The sequence below is a fragment of the Peromyscus leucopus genome, chromosome 6 (assembly GCF_004664715.2).
Source record: "Peromyscus leucopus breed LL Stock chromosome 6, UCI_PerLeu_2.1, whole genome shotgun sequence".
NCBI classification, from domain to species: domain Eukaryota; kingdom Metazoa; phylum Chordata; class Mammalia; order Rodentia; family Cricetidae; genus Peromyscus; species Peromyscus leucopus.
In genome coordinates this window covers 35,669,133-35,686,865 of record NC_051068.1, presented here as the reverse complement: position 1 = coordinate 35,686,865, position 17,733 = coordinate 35,669,133, and the positions used below count along the sequence as shown (strand labels likewise).

At 34.3% G+C, this 17,733-nt stretch overlaps 1 protein-coding gene across 8 annotated transcripts in view; it reads left to right on the top strand.

The window, feature by feature from the left end:
• Positions 1–17,733, top strand: part of Nbea (neurobeachin) — a 544,486-nt gene that overhangs the window by 121,960 nt on the left and 404,793 nt on the right. For all 8 annotated transcript variants that reach the window (XM_028882144.2, XM_037206608.1, XM_028882142.2 and 5 more), the window contains 6 exons: positions 4,684–4,836; positions 5,951–6,119; positions 10,756–10,835; positions 11,611–11,673; positions 11,765–11,862; positions 13,168–13,260. In XM_028882144.2, coding sequence (XP_028737977.1) covers positions 4,684–4,836; positions 5,951–6,119; positions 10,756–10,835; positions 11,611–11,673; positions 11,765–11,862; positions 13,168–13,260 — 656 coding nt within the window. The remainder of the gene's footprint in view (positions 1–4,683; positions 4,837–5,950; positions 6,120–10,755; positions 10,836–11,610; positions 11,674–11,764; positions 11,863–13,167; positions 13,261–17,733) is intronic.

Sequence of the window (17,733 nt, the reverse complement as noted above, 5' to 3'; positions counted from 1 at the left end):
TTTGTTGTCCTTTTTATCTTAGTCAATTTCGTTATCATTTAGCTAGACCTAACATTTTAATCCATTTTGACTCTGGTTTTTCTCACACTAAATCCAAACGCTCAATAATTATGTCTAGTCATCAGAATATATCCAAAATCCAGGACTGGAGAGATATCTTAGTCGTTAAGAACACTTGTTGCTCTTGCAGAAGATCCAAGTTCAGTTCCTAGTACCTAGATGGTGGGCTATAACTATCCATAATTCCAGTTCCAGGGGACCCAAAAGCCCTCTTCTAGCTTTACTGGTCACTGGGCATGCTTATGGTCCATATACATACATGTAGGCAAAACACTCTTACACAAAAAATACAATAAATATATCTTTAAAACTTATTGTATGCAGAAGCAATTGCTATTTCCTACTCTTTACTTTCCTCACTACATGCATGGATACCATCTTAATCCCAATATCATCCTCTTTCCGCATTAGTTATTTTTCTAGTTTTATCTCTTGCTGTGATAAAATAGTGAACAAAAGCAAGTTAGGGGAGAAAAGCATTTATTTTAGCTTACAGGTTGCTGCCTATTATTGAGTTAGTGAGGGCAAAAAATCAGGCAGGAATTTGAAGAAGAAACCATGAAAGAATACATGCCAGCTGGCTAGGTGGATGGCTCAGACTCATGCTTAGCTAGTTTTCTTTGTAGCCCAGGACTACCTTCCTAGGGAATAGTGCCACTCACAGTGAGCTGGGACCTCCTATATCAATTAACAATCAACATAACCCCCCATGGTGTATCCACAGGGAAGTGATCATTAATATGTGCAGTCCATCAGTTAAGACTACTTTCTTAGGTGACTCTAGGCTGTTTCAGGCTAATGGCTAAAACTGGCAAGTATATTTACATATTTCATCCTTTACTTATACTCATACTACTTTAAATGATCTTACTCCTTATTTGACTGAATTGTTAATCTTATACCTCTGGCATCATATGTTACCACTCTGCTTGACTTCACTGTGTCATTCCTCTTTGCCTTTCTCCTAGCAATAAGCGTGTGCATATTATACATACATGCTGGTCTTTGCAGTACCTTGCTCCAGTCTTCTATTAATTTTCTTCTGTATGCACCTGAATCATTCACCTCTTTCTAGGGCATGCCTGTAGTGACTACTTATAGTTAGATGCCTCTACTTGAACTTTCTATCACCTTTTATAATAGTGCTACCAGCTAGGGGCCAAGCCCTCCTTACATGAGACTGAACAATACTTCACATCCAAATAACAATAGCTTATCAGTTTTCATCTTGTCAAGAAACCGACAGAGCATTCAACTTGAATTATCAACAAAATTTTAATGTCTGGCTATTTAAAAAGTAAGTTGCAAGCATTGTTAAGGTAATTTGGCTAGATCTGGAGAATGATGATTATTTAGTATAACTCAGAGGAGAGTGTTGTACTTGAGTGGATTGATGTCTTCAATAAAGTAATAGTGTATTGATTTGTACAACAATGTCCCCACTTCGTTTTCTTTTTGTCCAGTAACAATCTGCTGATGGATCAAACTAGTCAAACTTTTAACTGGACATCAACAGGCAAGAAAATTTCCCAAGCACAGTGATAAGGAAAGTTACAGAACCATCTAAACAGTGAATTCAGTGTTAGGTTTAGTTATATAAGTCTTAGATGATATCAGACACCAGCTTTGTCTAGGTCTTTTTTATGCTCTCTCCAGGATTGATTTATACTACAGCTGTTCTCCTTCATGTATCCAGGGTTTTTGCTCTATACCCTTACATCCAGGTCGAGAGACAAATTTCATTTTTTGTATCTATATACAGTTCTTCCCTTCTAATTGATCTGTCAGCCTAGGGCTTGTCTTCCTTTGTGTCTATATTTGTTTTATTGAAAATGCTAGAGTTTGATACTGGGTCTCTGAAATAAATGTTGTCACCTGTCCCCCAACATCAGATGATTAATATGATTTAGTTAGGTTGGTGGATCTCATCCTTGGTATCTTGGAAAAGTAAAATTAATATTAAGGTTCAACTATTTCATGATACACATTTACCAATTAAAATAATTCCCACAGTTATATAACATATGACAATACATGTATTGAATGATTTTTTTCAATAAAGTAAAATTTCCTGCTAAGCCATTATATACTATAAATGTTGGACAAATATTCTTTTATTCAACATAAGTTGCTCCTTATAGCATTCAGTGCTACTATTTGCTGGTTAGTTACTTCCCAGTGGACACTAATTGTTTTTTCTAATATTTCATATTCTATTTCCAAATACATTTACCTATACATTTAATGTGTTCCATAGCTTTCCCGTGCTCTTCCTTTCCATTTCCTCCATTTCTTTTTTTAAAGATTTATTTATTTAGTATATGGATACTTTGCCTGCATGTATATCTATGCACCAGTTGTGTGCCTACTGCCTGCAGAGGCAAGAAGAGATCCCCTGGAACTGGAGTTACAAACAATTTTGATTACTGTGTAGGTGCTTGGGGTTGAACCTGGGTTTCTGCATGAACAATTAATGAGCCTTTTCCCTAGGCTCCTTCTTTATTTTCTTTTGAACTAACTCTCCAACCAGGCTATTCTAGAACCCATTGTCATCCTCCTTTAGCCTTCATACGAGATCACATCTATGCACAGCACTTGGCTTCATATACTTCATAATTATGTGTTCATGGGGATATTGGCCATGTCATGTCCAGAAGACACTGTTTCACAGCTGTCTTCCCTGACCTTGTGTAAGGAGGATCGGAATGTGACATGGTGATAGGAGGTGACAAGAATTTAAATACATTGAAAAATGTATGAAATTGTTAAAACAATGAATAAATTAAAATATTCTAATGTCATATGGCTTGAATCCCAGAGTTTACATTTCTGTGATGTTCACATTGTGATGCTTCTGCCTAAGATTTATTCTTATTAACTGCCCAAGTATAAATCCCTTGTGTGTGTATGTGTTTTCCCAAATGTCTCACATATGTGAAGAGAGCACTCTACTACTTAGCTAAACATCTGCATTGCTGCATCTTTTTAAAAGATTATTTTATTTGTAAAAATGAAAACAAATTACAAAATAGAAAAAAATATAAAGCAATCAATTGAAGTAAACACTTCAAGAACAATTGGTTTTCTTTTTATCTTTTCTAATCTCCCAGTTTATCATTTCTGTTCTTGCTTACTTTTTGAACTTAATATGAATATTAGTTAAACATTTACTGAGGAATTACAGAAAGGACTGGAAGATAAAAGATCAATAACATAGTGTGCTCTGTTTCACGAGGAAAGAAAGGTACACGGATTACTTAGAGAATATGAGACATAATGAGTAAGTACCATTCACAGGCCAAAGTAAATGCTATTGCAGAGAAAGTTCATTGTACACATGGTAAAACTTTGAGTCACCAATAAAACTCAGTTTTGAAGAAAGTTTTTGTAAAGATTAAGTGTGTATCTAAATATACTCTCCAGTAGCATTAATGAGCATAAAAAGACAAACGTCTTTGTGTAGAGGTTCAATATGTTCATGGCATTCAGCAAGTTCAAAACCTATCTGTAAACAATGAATTACTATCAGATGAATATAGTCCTAATGCTTGTTGGCATTGACAGGCTTTTGGCGTTTGAGATTAGATTATCAACTTTTTTGAAGACCAATGTGTTTTCTATGTGACCACATTTTTGTTTGAAATTTTATTATAGGGTAGCATTGGCCAAATGGAGTATAACTCAAGAATCAAATACAAATTAAAATGTTTAGTAAAAAGTTACAAGTGAATTAATATTTTTAGCCTCGTATATCCAAAACATTATTATAGTATTTGATTAGTTTAAAAGTGAGAACACTTTTTAAAGCATTATTTTCATTATATGCTATAATAATCTCTTTTACACCCTTATAGGACATCTCACTTTAGGCAGGCTGTATTTTAAATGTTCATCAGTTACATAGGATAGTGTCTACTTTATCAAACTGTTGTGAAGAATGATCATGAGTTTTGGAAGGTCTATTGTTTAGCTGTGTTTAGTGATAAGTCATATATTGGTGTTAGCAGTTGAGCATTTGTGATGGGAATACTCTGCACAAAAATGTTATGTGAAGAAGGTCAGAGTGTCATCAAAAGTGATATAAAAGCGCAAAGGAAGTCATATTTGAGCAGAGGTCTCTGGATTAATCTAAGGATCATGAAGCCAAATGAGAACATTGTGTCCAGAAAAGTCATGTCTGATTTTGTGATGGCCAGGCCAGGCCAGGCAGGTTTGTGCAGAGGCAAGCAAACTTCATTTGTCAGTGTTGAAATGCCTAGAGGAATAGAACATAGGGTTCTACTGTGCTTGTTGTGAAATGATTTTAAATAAAAGCACTCTTTTTTCTTTAAGTTATTATAATTATTTTACTCTAATTTCTATAGGATCTTTTGTCATTTTGAGTTTCTTATTCATAATTTACTTTACTTCTTTATATTGAAAAGAGTTACTTATCTGTAACTGGACAAGCTATCACTTCAAAGGAATATCATAAAATTGCATTAACTACATTTTTACGAACAGACAATATACACGTTTGTGCCTTTAATTTAAACTTTTGGGACTATTTGAATTAGTCCTATAAACAATATATAATTTGATATCACAGACTTTTCTAGATAGACTTTCTGTTTCTGCCTTTAGTCATCAAGAGTTCACATAACCAGAGCTGTCTTGGAGCAGTTTTTATCATTTGCAAAATACCTGGATGGCTTATCTCATGGAGCACCATTACTGAAGCAGCTTTGTGACCACATTTTATTCAACCCAGCCATCTGGATACACACACCTGCAAAGGTCTGTATTTCAGGTTCATTCATTTACTTTTAGTTTAATGTTATAAAGTAAAGTTAATGATACAGTTTATAGTTATTGAATCTAATGTATCCAGTTGAAAACATTCAGCATTTTTTTTTGCTTATTTTCTAGTCAGTGTAAGGCAGAGATAAAAATTTGAATATGTAAATATAATAAATGAAACTATAGTTAAATGTTAAACTTGGTGTAGAACTGTTTTTTTGTTATTAGATATGATTCATAGCTTGTCAACAAAGAGAATCGTGTGCAACTATTAAAGACTAGGAAAAGAGAACAGAACACTGTGATCATTTAGACTAGGAAGTTACTTTCATTTTGAACTCAGATGTTTTATCATTACAAATATTTTTATATAAGTATATACATAAACCACAGTATTTTTCTAGAAATTTACATAAAAACCTTTTGTAATATAATTGAATTTAATCCTAACTTAGGTCTGTATGAGGAATATAGTGATTTGGGATTGTCTTTTGTAGCTTTGAAATCTTTTTCACAACTGAGTAAGTAATGTTGAACTCCTGTTTTTCATCAAGCTTATCTCACTATGGCACTAAGTCCACAGCTAATAATTGTTCACTCTTCTAAATAATGTGCCCGATTGTCATGTTCATATGGACAAAATCTACATAATAGCTCTGTATGGTGGCACTCCATGAAGAAAGGGGAGTCCCGCACCCTTTGTCACGTGTTATGGCAGTGCATGAACACTGCAGCTGGTCCCTTGGGGAAGGGTGTGCTCAAGGAACTACTAACAGATCCTTTCCTTAGGAGCTGTCCTAGACACAGCTACATCATTTTATTTCTTATAAGATTAGCCACAATTATGCTAAAGCCTCAGTTATAATTGATAGTGGCTATTATCCTTAGAGAGAGAACCTTCTTTCCTAATTGGGTCATGTGGATTATCTTTACTGAAATCACTTTCATTGGGTATTTATTTTGATTATTACTTTTTAAGATACAAATGGCTATTAAGAAAACTTATTTAAAATCACACAAGAAATTGTAATAGTTTGTTGCCAATTTGCATTTGAATTAAAATGGAATTTATACTTAATAAGCACTTAAATTTACTTTAATTATATATTAGGTTCAACTTTCCCTATATACCTACTTGTCTGCTGAGTTTATTGGAACTGCTACCATCTATACCACCATACGAAGAGTTGGAACAGTATTGCAGTTAATGCACACATTAAAATATTACTACTGGGTCATTAATCCTGCTGACAGCAGTGGTATTACACCTAAAGGACTAGGTAAGCACCCCTGCCACCACATTTCCATTTTCATGTTTGTCTAGATCCTCGGTACAAGTAAAGTGAACACATGTGCATGGCCACAGTTTTCCTTTAGCTCTTTGATTTCTTATCAGGTAGAATAGTATCTTAGAAGTTGCATGTGGTTAAAAAAAAAAAAAGAGTCTAGGGTCAGTGAGATAGCTCAGTGCTTCAGGCACTTGCCTCAAAAAACTGATGACATGCGTTAGATCTTCAGGCTCCACATGATGGAAGGTGAGAACTGATTCTTACAAGTTGTCCACTGACCTCCATGCTGTGGCATGTGTGTACCACCCATACACAAATAAATTAACTGTATTTATACTGTCATAGTGTTAAAATACTTTGGAATAAACATATTTTTAAATGCATTTGATTTTAACCAAGATGTTTTTTATGGGAGCTCTGGGAGATACAGTCATAATGTTAACAATGGGTAAATGTGACTGGTCCCATCCGTGTCTTCTGGTTTTTTGAACTTTAGGGTATTTAGACTGCTTTTAACTTTCATTTCAGATATACTGTTTGACCTGAGTGTAGTAGAAACTGCTTTAAGTTTTCTACATTTGCTTTTGTGTTTTAAGAATATAGACATGTTTTCTAATTATACAAACATACAGCTTTAGAGTACAAAATAATCCCAAAGAAAAACCCTCACGGTCCACTGCACGGGAAGAAGCACAGTTGAAAGTGCAGCTCTTTTCCCTGTCAGTAATTGAGACATGAAAATGCTTAAGCTTTTCTGCACAGTCAAACCACTTTTTCCATTTATAATCATGCTTCCTGTTATATGTTCTCAATTTTATTCTAAAAAAATGTGGTGATCTATCCCCATTTATGTGACTGTCTCTGATTTGTTTAGAATTGACAAGAAAAGACTAATTAGAAATATTTTAAATTTTTCCAGAAATGTCCTACCAGTCTATAGTTTCACCAGTAGTGTGTGGTAGGGATTTTCTCAGAATGTTCACAGTAGTATAAGCTAGTATAGTTACACCAGTCTCTTTGTGGAAGGAAAAATAGCATTAGTATGCTAATATTCTGGTAGTCCTACTTTTTATTTTATGATGAGTCAATAATTGTCACTGACAGTCATGTCTAGTCTGTCTTGTCGGAGTTTATCTTGTGACTTTTGAGTTGATTATGCCCAGTCTCTGTTGAGTAATCTTTGCGTATATCTTTAATAACGTGTAATATAATTAGAGATACATAAACATGTTCAGATACATACGTAACATTGTAGGTGTTATTCATACCATCCATATTTTGTCCAGTAAAAAGCTGAAAGCTGCACATCAACTTCTCAGAAGTATGAATCACAGCTATGTGACTTAGAGCCTGGAAGAGCTTGGAGCCCTTGTTCTGAAAGGCTACATTGTAGCATTCTCCACTATGAACAAACCATATTGTCATTCAGCTTAACCTCTGATTCACAACATAACTTTACAAGCATTAAAAGTTACTAAGAGTTATATATATAAAAAAAACTGAACTATACCTACATATTTGGTATATTTACATATCTTTTCATTTATATTAAATCAGTCTGCCCCTCACCAGATAGCCTGACCCTTTGAATGCTGACTAAAAATTTGTCATTCTCGTGATCTCTTTTTGTGAAATACTTAAGTATATACATTATTCTTTGTATCAGTTGAAAATAAATGATAGAAAACATGTTTTCTTATTCCATCTCAAATGCTTCCCTGTGTACTTCCCCAAAGATAAGGGTACTCTGTTAAGTCATAGTGGAGTACCCATGAAAATTAGAGTACTAGTATTAATACAATACTGTTTCTAACCAAAGGCCCCATTCAAATTTTATCAATTACTTCATTGGTAGCACGTCTACAAAACATAATACTTATCTTCTTAAAATGCCAGTTGCAGGACAGTTACATTTCCTAGTCGCTTTTGTGTTCCTTTATGTACACTGGGTCTTTGAGCATTCTCTGGCCTTTCATGTCCTTGACATTTTTGAAAAGCAAAGACAGATTTTGGAGACCCCTCAGTTTGGATTTGTATATATTTTTTCATAGTGGCTTGGGTTTTTCATTTTTGACAGGAATAGCACAGAAATCCTGTTTCTGTCTCAATCTATCCTGTCAGTGGGATACTTGATGATCAGCTGACTTGTGTCTAGTGGTGTTAACTGTGAATGCTTGTCTAGGATCTCGTCTACTTCTGCAGTAAAGCTTCACCTACTTATTTCAAGATAAATCATGATGGGATTTATCTTACTCTGTCAGCTGTCAAGAGGGATCCTTTCTAACATAATAGTTTGCATGCTGCTATCAGAATGTGTTTTCCTTCTGTATGTATGTTTTTCAGTTTTTATATCAGTATGAATTTTTGAATTCCTCTTTTATTCGGTGTATTATATTAGCAGTCGGTAGCTTTCTCTGAAAGGGCCCTGTACTGTAGTTTTCTGTTGCCATAACATCTGTTCCCTAATGTGAATTCTGTTGTTTTATTTCATAAACACATATGAGCATGTTATACTGGAATGAGCATGGCATACTCCAGTGCAACCTGGAAACATGTTGATAACGGACCTGGCAAAGAATAGTGCACTGGCTACTGGGTGGTATCCTTATATATTTTGATGCTTGTATTCTTCCAGATTTGTCCAGTAAGAAGCTTCACAGGTTATGTTGTGCCTTTGTGCAGAGATCCATAGTTTTGTAGTATTTTCTTACTGCATAACACAAAATATTCTTGGTTCTTATTATACCTTTCTTGTTCTAACCATGTTTCTCCAAAGAACCCTTGCTTGCTTAATGGATATGAAGTTTTAAAAACTAAGGGATGAGTGTTAGTTGTGCCTGCTGTGTTTCTGTATATTTTCTTTTGGTTGTCCTACTGGATAACCTGGATAGGTCTAGGATATACAACTATATGTGTGCACATAGCTCTATTAATAACATACTCTATTGAAGTCACCTGGCCCAGCCCAGCTTTAAGGCGTTTGGATTTGCAACCTTTTCTCCATAGCGAGAACTGGCTCCCATTGGATTATATGTATATATTTACTTATTTTCTTGATTTACCTTGTTAAACCAGTGTTCTAACATTTGTACCATTACCTCAGTTTTAACAGTTGTGTAAAGCCAGTGGTTCTCAACCTGTGGGTCTGGACCCCTGTTTTGAGGGGGAGTTACATATCAGATATCCTGCATATCAGATGTTTACATTATGATTCATAACAGCAAAATTAGTTATGACGTAGCAACAAAATAATTTTATAGTTTTGGTCACTACAGCGTAAGAAACTGTATTAAAGGGTCGCAGCGTTAGGAAGGTTGTGAAACACTGGTGTAAAGTTATGATTCGTTTTGCAATTAATTTTAAATTTATTCAATAAATCTTACTTTTATTTTATATTTTGCTTTTTATTTTACTAAAATTGGATTCATGTCATACACACAACATGAATATAAGTGTGTTTCTCTGCAGCATGCTGTTCCCATTACAAAGAGTGTGACAAGCATATTTATAGTTAACAATTACTGCATGTTTACAATTTAAATTATTGAATCACTGCCTCATTGCTTCGCATGCCTCACACACAGTTTGTCCTAACATGCCCTGTATTTCAGCAATATTGTCATTTTCATCCTTACAGTGAAGTAAAAACTAACCTGAAACATTTGTGTATTCTTTGTATGTGTTGTAAATCACAATGAGGCAGGCTTTTTGAAGTAATGTCAAGTATCGATAAGAAGGGTTAGGTACTTTGCCGTTGATTGATAACAGTGGGCAAAAATACAGCTAACACTTGGAAAATGTGGAGCAGGTTTGTTTCTAATAATAGATGAATGCACTGGGTGACAGTTTGTTTGCAGTTGCACTAATCTGCATGAAATGTTTGTGAGTAGATAATCATGTTACAAAGATTACCCACGGAAATTATGCTTTGAAAATATATAAAGCAGTGACATTAATTCTTACTGCTTTAAGAAACATTTGATGTTTAAACAATTTTTGTGAGTCTAGCTATGCTTAAAAGTGTGTTTTATTATATGTCATACAGTGTACAGATCCTTTCAAATTCTCATTTTTATGGCAATTAGACATTCACAATTGAATCCTTTAAAATTAGAAATGATGGAACTGATAAGTGTATTTTAACTCCCCATGCTTGATTTCATTTACTGATTCAGCATTTGCTGGTGCTCACTACAGTGTGCATTGCACATGGGAGAAAAGGATGCAAAAATAATAATTGTGAGGAAGTAGAGTGGGACAGTTTTCTATATGATGAATGGGATTAAAGGAAGAGTCTATAAACGGGGAGAACTTTACAGGTCAAAGAAATATTAGGAAATTTGTTAATAAAAAATAAGAGAAAATTATCCATGATAATATTTGGATTTGCATTTTTCACTGGCAATGATATATTGGAAGTTTAAAGCAGCTTTTTCCTAAACCTAACATTCAGGAAATAATATGAAATTGCCAAAAAACTGAAAATTAATTTTATTCTTAGAGTCTTGAAATTAGAAAACATCAGCATTAACCATTATGATTTTTGAAACATTTAATATATAATTCTACAGAATTTAAATATAATTGCATTAAGCTTATTTAATAGCATGGCTTATTTTCTTTGCAGATGGTCCCCGACCATCACAGAAGGAGATCATATCACTTCGGGCTTTTATGCTGCTTTTTCTGAAACAACTCATATTAAAGGTAAAATAACATTATTTTACAATTACAATGATTTGGTGAAAAGGAACTACTATTGTCAAAGTATAAATATCATTGTCATTAAATTATTAAGAATGCCTTTTCATGTTGTTCTACAAACTCTGTAATTGTACCATTTTTTTGCACCTAAATTTGGTCAAATATATATTAAGATGGCCATGTTAAGAGGTATGGATGTGCTAAGGAGATGTGCCAGTTGAGATAAGGAACATGTGAAAAAGAATTGAGCAGAAAACCTTATTTTAGAAAATGGCATGTATTCCATTTTAGCTAAGATTGCAGAGTGTTTTATCATGGAGGATTTTCAAGAGTATTTAAAGGAAGTACACAGGGCAAGTTGTATGACAGTATACAAGGTGATCCCCCAAGCCCTTGAGTTTCCATTGCTTATGGAAGCTATAGATAATAAGAGCACCGTAACATGAAATCATCACAGTCTTGTTTAGTTTTTGCTGGCCTTGAACTTATAGAGATCCACCTGCCTCTGCTTCCTCAGATTTGATTCTGAACACTTTTGCTAGCATTCCTGACCCTAAGTTTTAATAGTTTCAATCATATTAAAACTTTAAACACAGTTATAATTTTCTAAATAGTTACTTTTAAATGAAATAAAATAGTATTTAAATTATGAAACATGGGGGCATTTTAATGAACATTCCTTTTAAGTTTCTGTATGTTTTTATGTCATTGATTTTGATGCCTTTCTTTAAAGTCTTAACTTCAGATTTTAATTAACTAACAAAATATTTTTAATTAGGATCGGGGCGTGAAAGAAGATGAACTTCAGAGTATATTAAATTATTTACTTACAATGCATGAGGTAGAGCATATTTTGTATCTTTCATTTTAATTATTTTATTCAAAGATTTTCAATAAAATTTAAATAAATACTGATATTTGTTATTATGCAGGATGAAAATATTCATGATGTATTACAGTTATTAGTGGCTTTAATGTCAGAACACCCAGCCTCAATGATACCAGCATTTGATCAAAGAAATGGAATAAGGTATGATCATAATTGCAGTAATATTAATTGTGCACCCTAGATTATTCCATGAATGTAAGAAGAGAGAAAAGGAAAAAGCTGTCAGTTCTCATATTCTCAGGGAGCTAATGAACTGTACAGAAGTGGTCTGTACAAGTATGAACTGAATAATTGTGATTGCTACAGTGCAGGCCTTGCATAGTGGGAAAAGCAGATTTATTTATTTATTTTTGCAAGAGCACAGTAAAGAACACGGTGCATTTCAGAAAAAGAAGATGCAAGAGAATTATGGAGAGAGAGACAGACACACAGACCATCCAGAATCAGTGATCTATCATATTATGTATTTTTAAAGCTTTATAGTCAGCAACTTGAATGAGAATAGAAAGACTAATGTCATAAGAGCATTAGAAATTATATTACTCATTACTCTTAGAGATATGTCCTAGGCAGGGGTGGTGGATTAGTAGTGGGAATTACAGGTTTGAAAAATATTGTAGAACCAAAGACTAAAGCTAAAATAATTTGAAAAGTGACTCTAGTTGTGGAATTATGAATTAATTATTAATAAGAGAAGCACAGTTTTTTTTATTAGAATTCTCATGAACTTAAACCTACAATTTATCTCCTACAGATTTCCTTTTAAATTTTTTTGCAGTCTCAGCAAAAAAAAATGCAAAAAAGAATGAATTTCATTTAATTCTTGTTATTTTATTTTACTTGTGGTGCTGGGGCTCAAACCTACAGCATTACACATGGGAGACAAAGCTTGCACTGAGCTGCATCCCAGACCCAGTTTTACTGTTAGTTTAGTTGGACATAAGAAGCTCTGGTGATAATGCACCACTGAGCTGTGCAGCTAGTAATATGACATATATATCTGTAGGGTCTGAAACAATTGTTTCTGTTGAATACAGTGAACCTAAAGAGGTATGTTAGGATTATTAGTATTTATATCCTGTCAGCATTCACCAATGGATTTGTATGTGATTTTTCTCCTGCTATATTATCCCTGTTTTGTGACCCTTTCCTTTTCTAATGTTAACAATCTCTAAATTTTCATAAGAGAGAAATGACAAGGTAGGTGTCTGCCTGTGGTTCACTTAGTAATCACAGAAGTATAAAGTCAACATGTTCAGGTGTTAAAATCCTAAGAGAAGTAGTGATATGGTCTAAGTACGTGTCCAGGAATTGAGGAGTTTTGTTTGTTTGTTTGTTTGTTTGTTTTTGTCCAATGTGCTGGAAAGCAGTACTTATAATGTATATGTAAAGTACTGTTTCCTTTGTAATATTAGCTAGGTGCTTAAAAGATCATTTGTTTTTTAGGGTCATCTACAAATTATTGGCTTCTAAAAGTGAAAGTATCTGGGTACAAGCACTGAAAGTTCTGGGATATTTTTTGAAGCATTTAGGTCACAAGTAAGTTGATGTTTTCATAATGAATTTCAGAAATAAGTACTGAAAATTTTCATGAGTTTTTTATTTCATTTTCAGCATATGAAATTTTATTTATTTAATTTTAATAGACAGCATCCTATGGAAAATATAAAAATAATAAATGTGTCATTATAAACTAATGTTTTATTAATAGTAGATTATGTACAAGATCACAATTTATGTAGGATACTTAATTTCTACATTCTACTATAGATAAATTATGAATTTTAAGAATATAATAAAATAGACTTGTTAAAATGAAAAGTGCACATCTATATGACTTTAATGAAAACTTCTGTGACCAGGAATGCTGTATACATTGAGTTCTCCAGGAGATGTATTCTCAGGCCTGCACTCTGACATGGTAGTTTATTTAAATTATTTATATTCTTTCCTAACAATGAGCCTTATTGATACTTTGTGATTGTACATCCTACAATAACACATTTCCCCAAATTCTTTTTCTGTAAGCTGCCTCTGTTGACCATCTTCTCCAGAACAGAAATATACTTTTTAGAGACTGTATTCTATGTATTCTGTACAAATGGAAATGGTTGGTACTGTCTTAAGCATGGCTGCCTGATATTTTTCTCAAATCTCAGCATTGCCAATTTTGTCTTGTGCCTAAGTTTAAATTAAAAAAAAAAAATGACCATGGTCATATGTTACTCTAAAACACAACTGTAGACTAGAAGCAAAAAGGATGCTGCCACAAAATTTATGAGCACACAGAGAATTTTTTCTATGAATAAGTCTTTGGAAAATTGGTGCAGAGGTCAGCCAATTTAGAATGAGTGGAAAATACTAATTACTGCTGAAAAACACTGGATAAATTTAATAGAAAGAAATGAGAGGAAAACAAGTAAGTTAGTAGAAAGACTAGAATTGTCCTTTTTTTAATGACCTAAATATGCAGAAATGCCATAACTACAGTGACTTGGGGAAGACTGAGGAAAACAGGTACATGGAGTAAGTCAGGAAGTCAAAGGTCTAAGCTTTTAAGGGTGAGAGAGAATTCAAGTGACAGCAGTCGACTGCTGTGATTGGTAATTGTGAAATGCTGTCTAAAACTGGAGCATTATTTTCCATGTTAAACTAGAAAGGTAAGTATTTTTCAAAATTATAAAGCTTTAAAAATATTGAGTATCTGTGTGGATAAAACCAAGAAGAATACGTACAGTGGAACTCTTAAAAGTGAAATGTAGGGCGCTGGCGAGTTGGCTCAGTGGTTGAGAGCCTGTACTGCTTCTCTGAGGCTTGCGTTCCATTCCCAGCATACCTCTCAGGTGGATCACAACCACCTGTAACTCCAGCTTCAGGGAATCTGACGCCACTGGCCTCCTTAAACACCTGCACCCATGTGCCCATCCCCCAGAGACACATAAACATACACATAATTTAAAAGTAAATAAATAAATATTAAACAAAAATTGAAATGTAATTTAAAATGTGGCATATATAACAGTAGACATCACTTATAAAAGTAAATGTAAAACACTTTAAAATTACCATTCTAAGAAAAAAGTTATAGTTAATTGCAAAAGTAAAATTTGGTCTGTTTGTATGTACAAAACTCAAGTAACTGAGACAGATAAAGATCAAAAGAATGAGCAGGGAAGGCCGCATAAATGCAAAGCTAAAAATGGTAAGAATCATGATCTTTATATGTGACCTCTTTATCAGTTTGCAAGCCAAGAGGCAATAACTGTGGAAAGATGAAGTATATTTTATAATGTTGAATGTTAGAGCGTTAATAAAATAGAATTTAGAACCACTTGTAATTTATAGCCCTGAGATAGACTGACTACACCTGTCTCTGTCTGAAAAGTCAAAATGAAAAGTATCTATATAAGAAGAGCATGATATATTTCACAAGCCCATGAAAACTTTGTGAAAATTTCTAGTATTGTAGTAGACATCAGTGGAAAGTTTTAAAATGTTGAAACAAACTGACATATTCTTACAGATGTGAAATAAGTTAAAATGGGAACAAAACCACAAGTCATATAGTTCTTCTATCTAAATATTTAAAGGGTGGGGCTCAGCGATGGCTCAGCAGTTAAGGACACTGGCTGCTCTCCTGAGGACTCAGGTTTCATTCTGACATCCACAGTGGCTCACAGTCATATGTAACTGGTTCCTGAAGTTCCCGTGCTCTCTTATGGCCTCCATGAGCACTACATGTATATGATGCTCAAACATACATGAAGGTAAAAGTAAAACACTTACACACGTAAAATAAATACTTACAGGATTATGCATAGCTGTCAATTTACAAAAAGGAAATACAGGACAAGCACGATGATATAAAAACTTTAGAACAAAACAAACTCACAAATGAATTGAATGAATACAGAAAGAGGGAAATAGTAATTTATGATTCAGAAAATAGCAAAGATTATGAAGGCCAATTTTATTTTATTTTATTTTATTTGGTTTTTCGAGACAGGGTTTCTCTGTGTAGCTTTGCGCCTTTCCTGGAATTCATTTGGTAGCCCAGGCTGGCCTCGAACTCACAGAGATCCGCCTGCCTCTGCCTCCCGAGTGCTGGGATTAAAGGCGTGTGCCACTACCGCCCGGCTGAAGGCCAATTTTAAATAAAAATGATAAATTATAGTTTAAATCCCAAGAAAAAAAATGTGAGTATATAAGCCGTATTTATTAGAGATATGAAAAGAATTTCCTTCCTTAATTAACACTCTCTAAAATCACCATGTCACCACTTATCCTTGGCATCCTGCAGAACACTCCTAAACCGAGCAGAATGATTTACAGTGCCATGCATCATGATCCAGGGTGTGTCATATATTGGACTTTAATACATAAAACAAACTACAGAGACATTAAGGAAGTCTTCGATAAAATAAACAACATCTAAAAAAAAAAACAGAATTAAATCAGATTAAATGAATCAGCAACAGAAATGGAGGTTACTTTAAGAGTGAACCTTATAAGTATCCTCTGGTTAAAAAGTAGTCACAACAGCCGGGACTGAGCTACTCTGGTGATGGGATGGCCAAACACCCTAATAGTTGTGCCAGAAACCCCATCCAAATACTGAGGAATCTGGATGCAGACATCCATGGCTAGGCCCCGGGTGGAGCGCTGGGAGTCTAATTAGCGAGAAAGAGGAGGGTTTGTATGAGCAAGAATTGTTGAAACCAAGGTTGGATAAAGCACAGGGACAAATAGCCAAATGAATGGAAACACATGAACTATGAACCAAAGACTGAGGGGCCCCCAACTGGATCAGGCCCTCTGAATAGGTGAGACAGTTGATTGGCTTGATCTGTTTGGGAGGCATCTAGGCAGTGGTACCAGGTCCTGGGCTCGCTGCATGAGATAGCTGTTTGAAACCTGGGACTTGTACAGGGACGCTTGGCTCAATCTGGGAGGAGGGGACTGGACCTGCCTGGACTGAATCTATCAGGTCGATCTCAGTCCTCGGGGGTGGCCTTGATCTGGAGGTGGTGAGAAAGGGGGGTGGGCTGGGGGGAAAGGGAGGGGGGTAGGAAGGGGGAGAACAAGGAAATCTGTGGCTGTTATGTAGAACTGAATAGTATTGTAAAATAAAATAAAATAAAGAAAGAAAGAAAGAGAGAAAGAGAGAAAGAAAGAAAGAAAGAAAGAAAGAAAGAAAGAAAGAAAGAAAGAAAGAAAGAAAAAAAGTAGTCACAAAATTTGAATATAATTGAACCAAGTGAAAATAAACCCAGAACATAAGGCAATTATTGAATTCTTAGGATTTCTATCAGGGAAAGTCTCCAGCCATATTCTAAATTTTCTTGTTTATTTAAGAAGCAAGAAAACACCTTAGCCTTTAGCCTGGTATTTCTTTACATAAACGTCTACTTCAGAGAAGGGAAAACATGTTTGCGTTTGTCAGCACTCTTGAGTATTCCTAGTACCATTATTTATGGTTAAGTAATGGAAGGAATCCAAAGTGTATCAGCTCTGTGAGTTCTCACAATTGAAATTTCTTAACAATGTTCACAAACTACAACATGCTATGATACAATGGGCCCCCTAACCATCATACACAGAAAAAAACACAATCAAAAAGCTATACATTTTAGGGTCCTCCTTTGGGGAATGTCTACAGCACAGATTTGTTGCTGCTTTGGACTGGCAGTGAGAATGAGGACTGAGTGTAAGGGGCCCAAGGAAACTTTCAGGATGATGAAAATGCTTTATAACTGGATTGTGGAGATAGTCATAAAACACTGTAAGTTGTTTAGAACACTCATTTTTCTTGCAAAATGTTTGAATTTTATAGTGTGTGTATTATGATAGTAGAGTTATTAACAAGAGATTTGAAAAGGAAGTTTTAAAAACCTTAGAAATTATTGTTTAGTATCACTTTTTATTTGGGGAAAACCTTCAAAATATATAAATATGCAAAAAAGAAAAAACCACACAGCCAAGTTAATAAATTTGTGGTGGTTGGTAGTATAT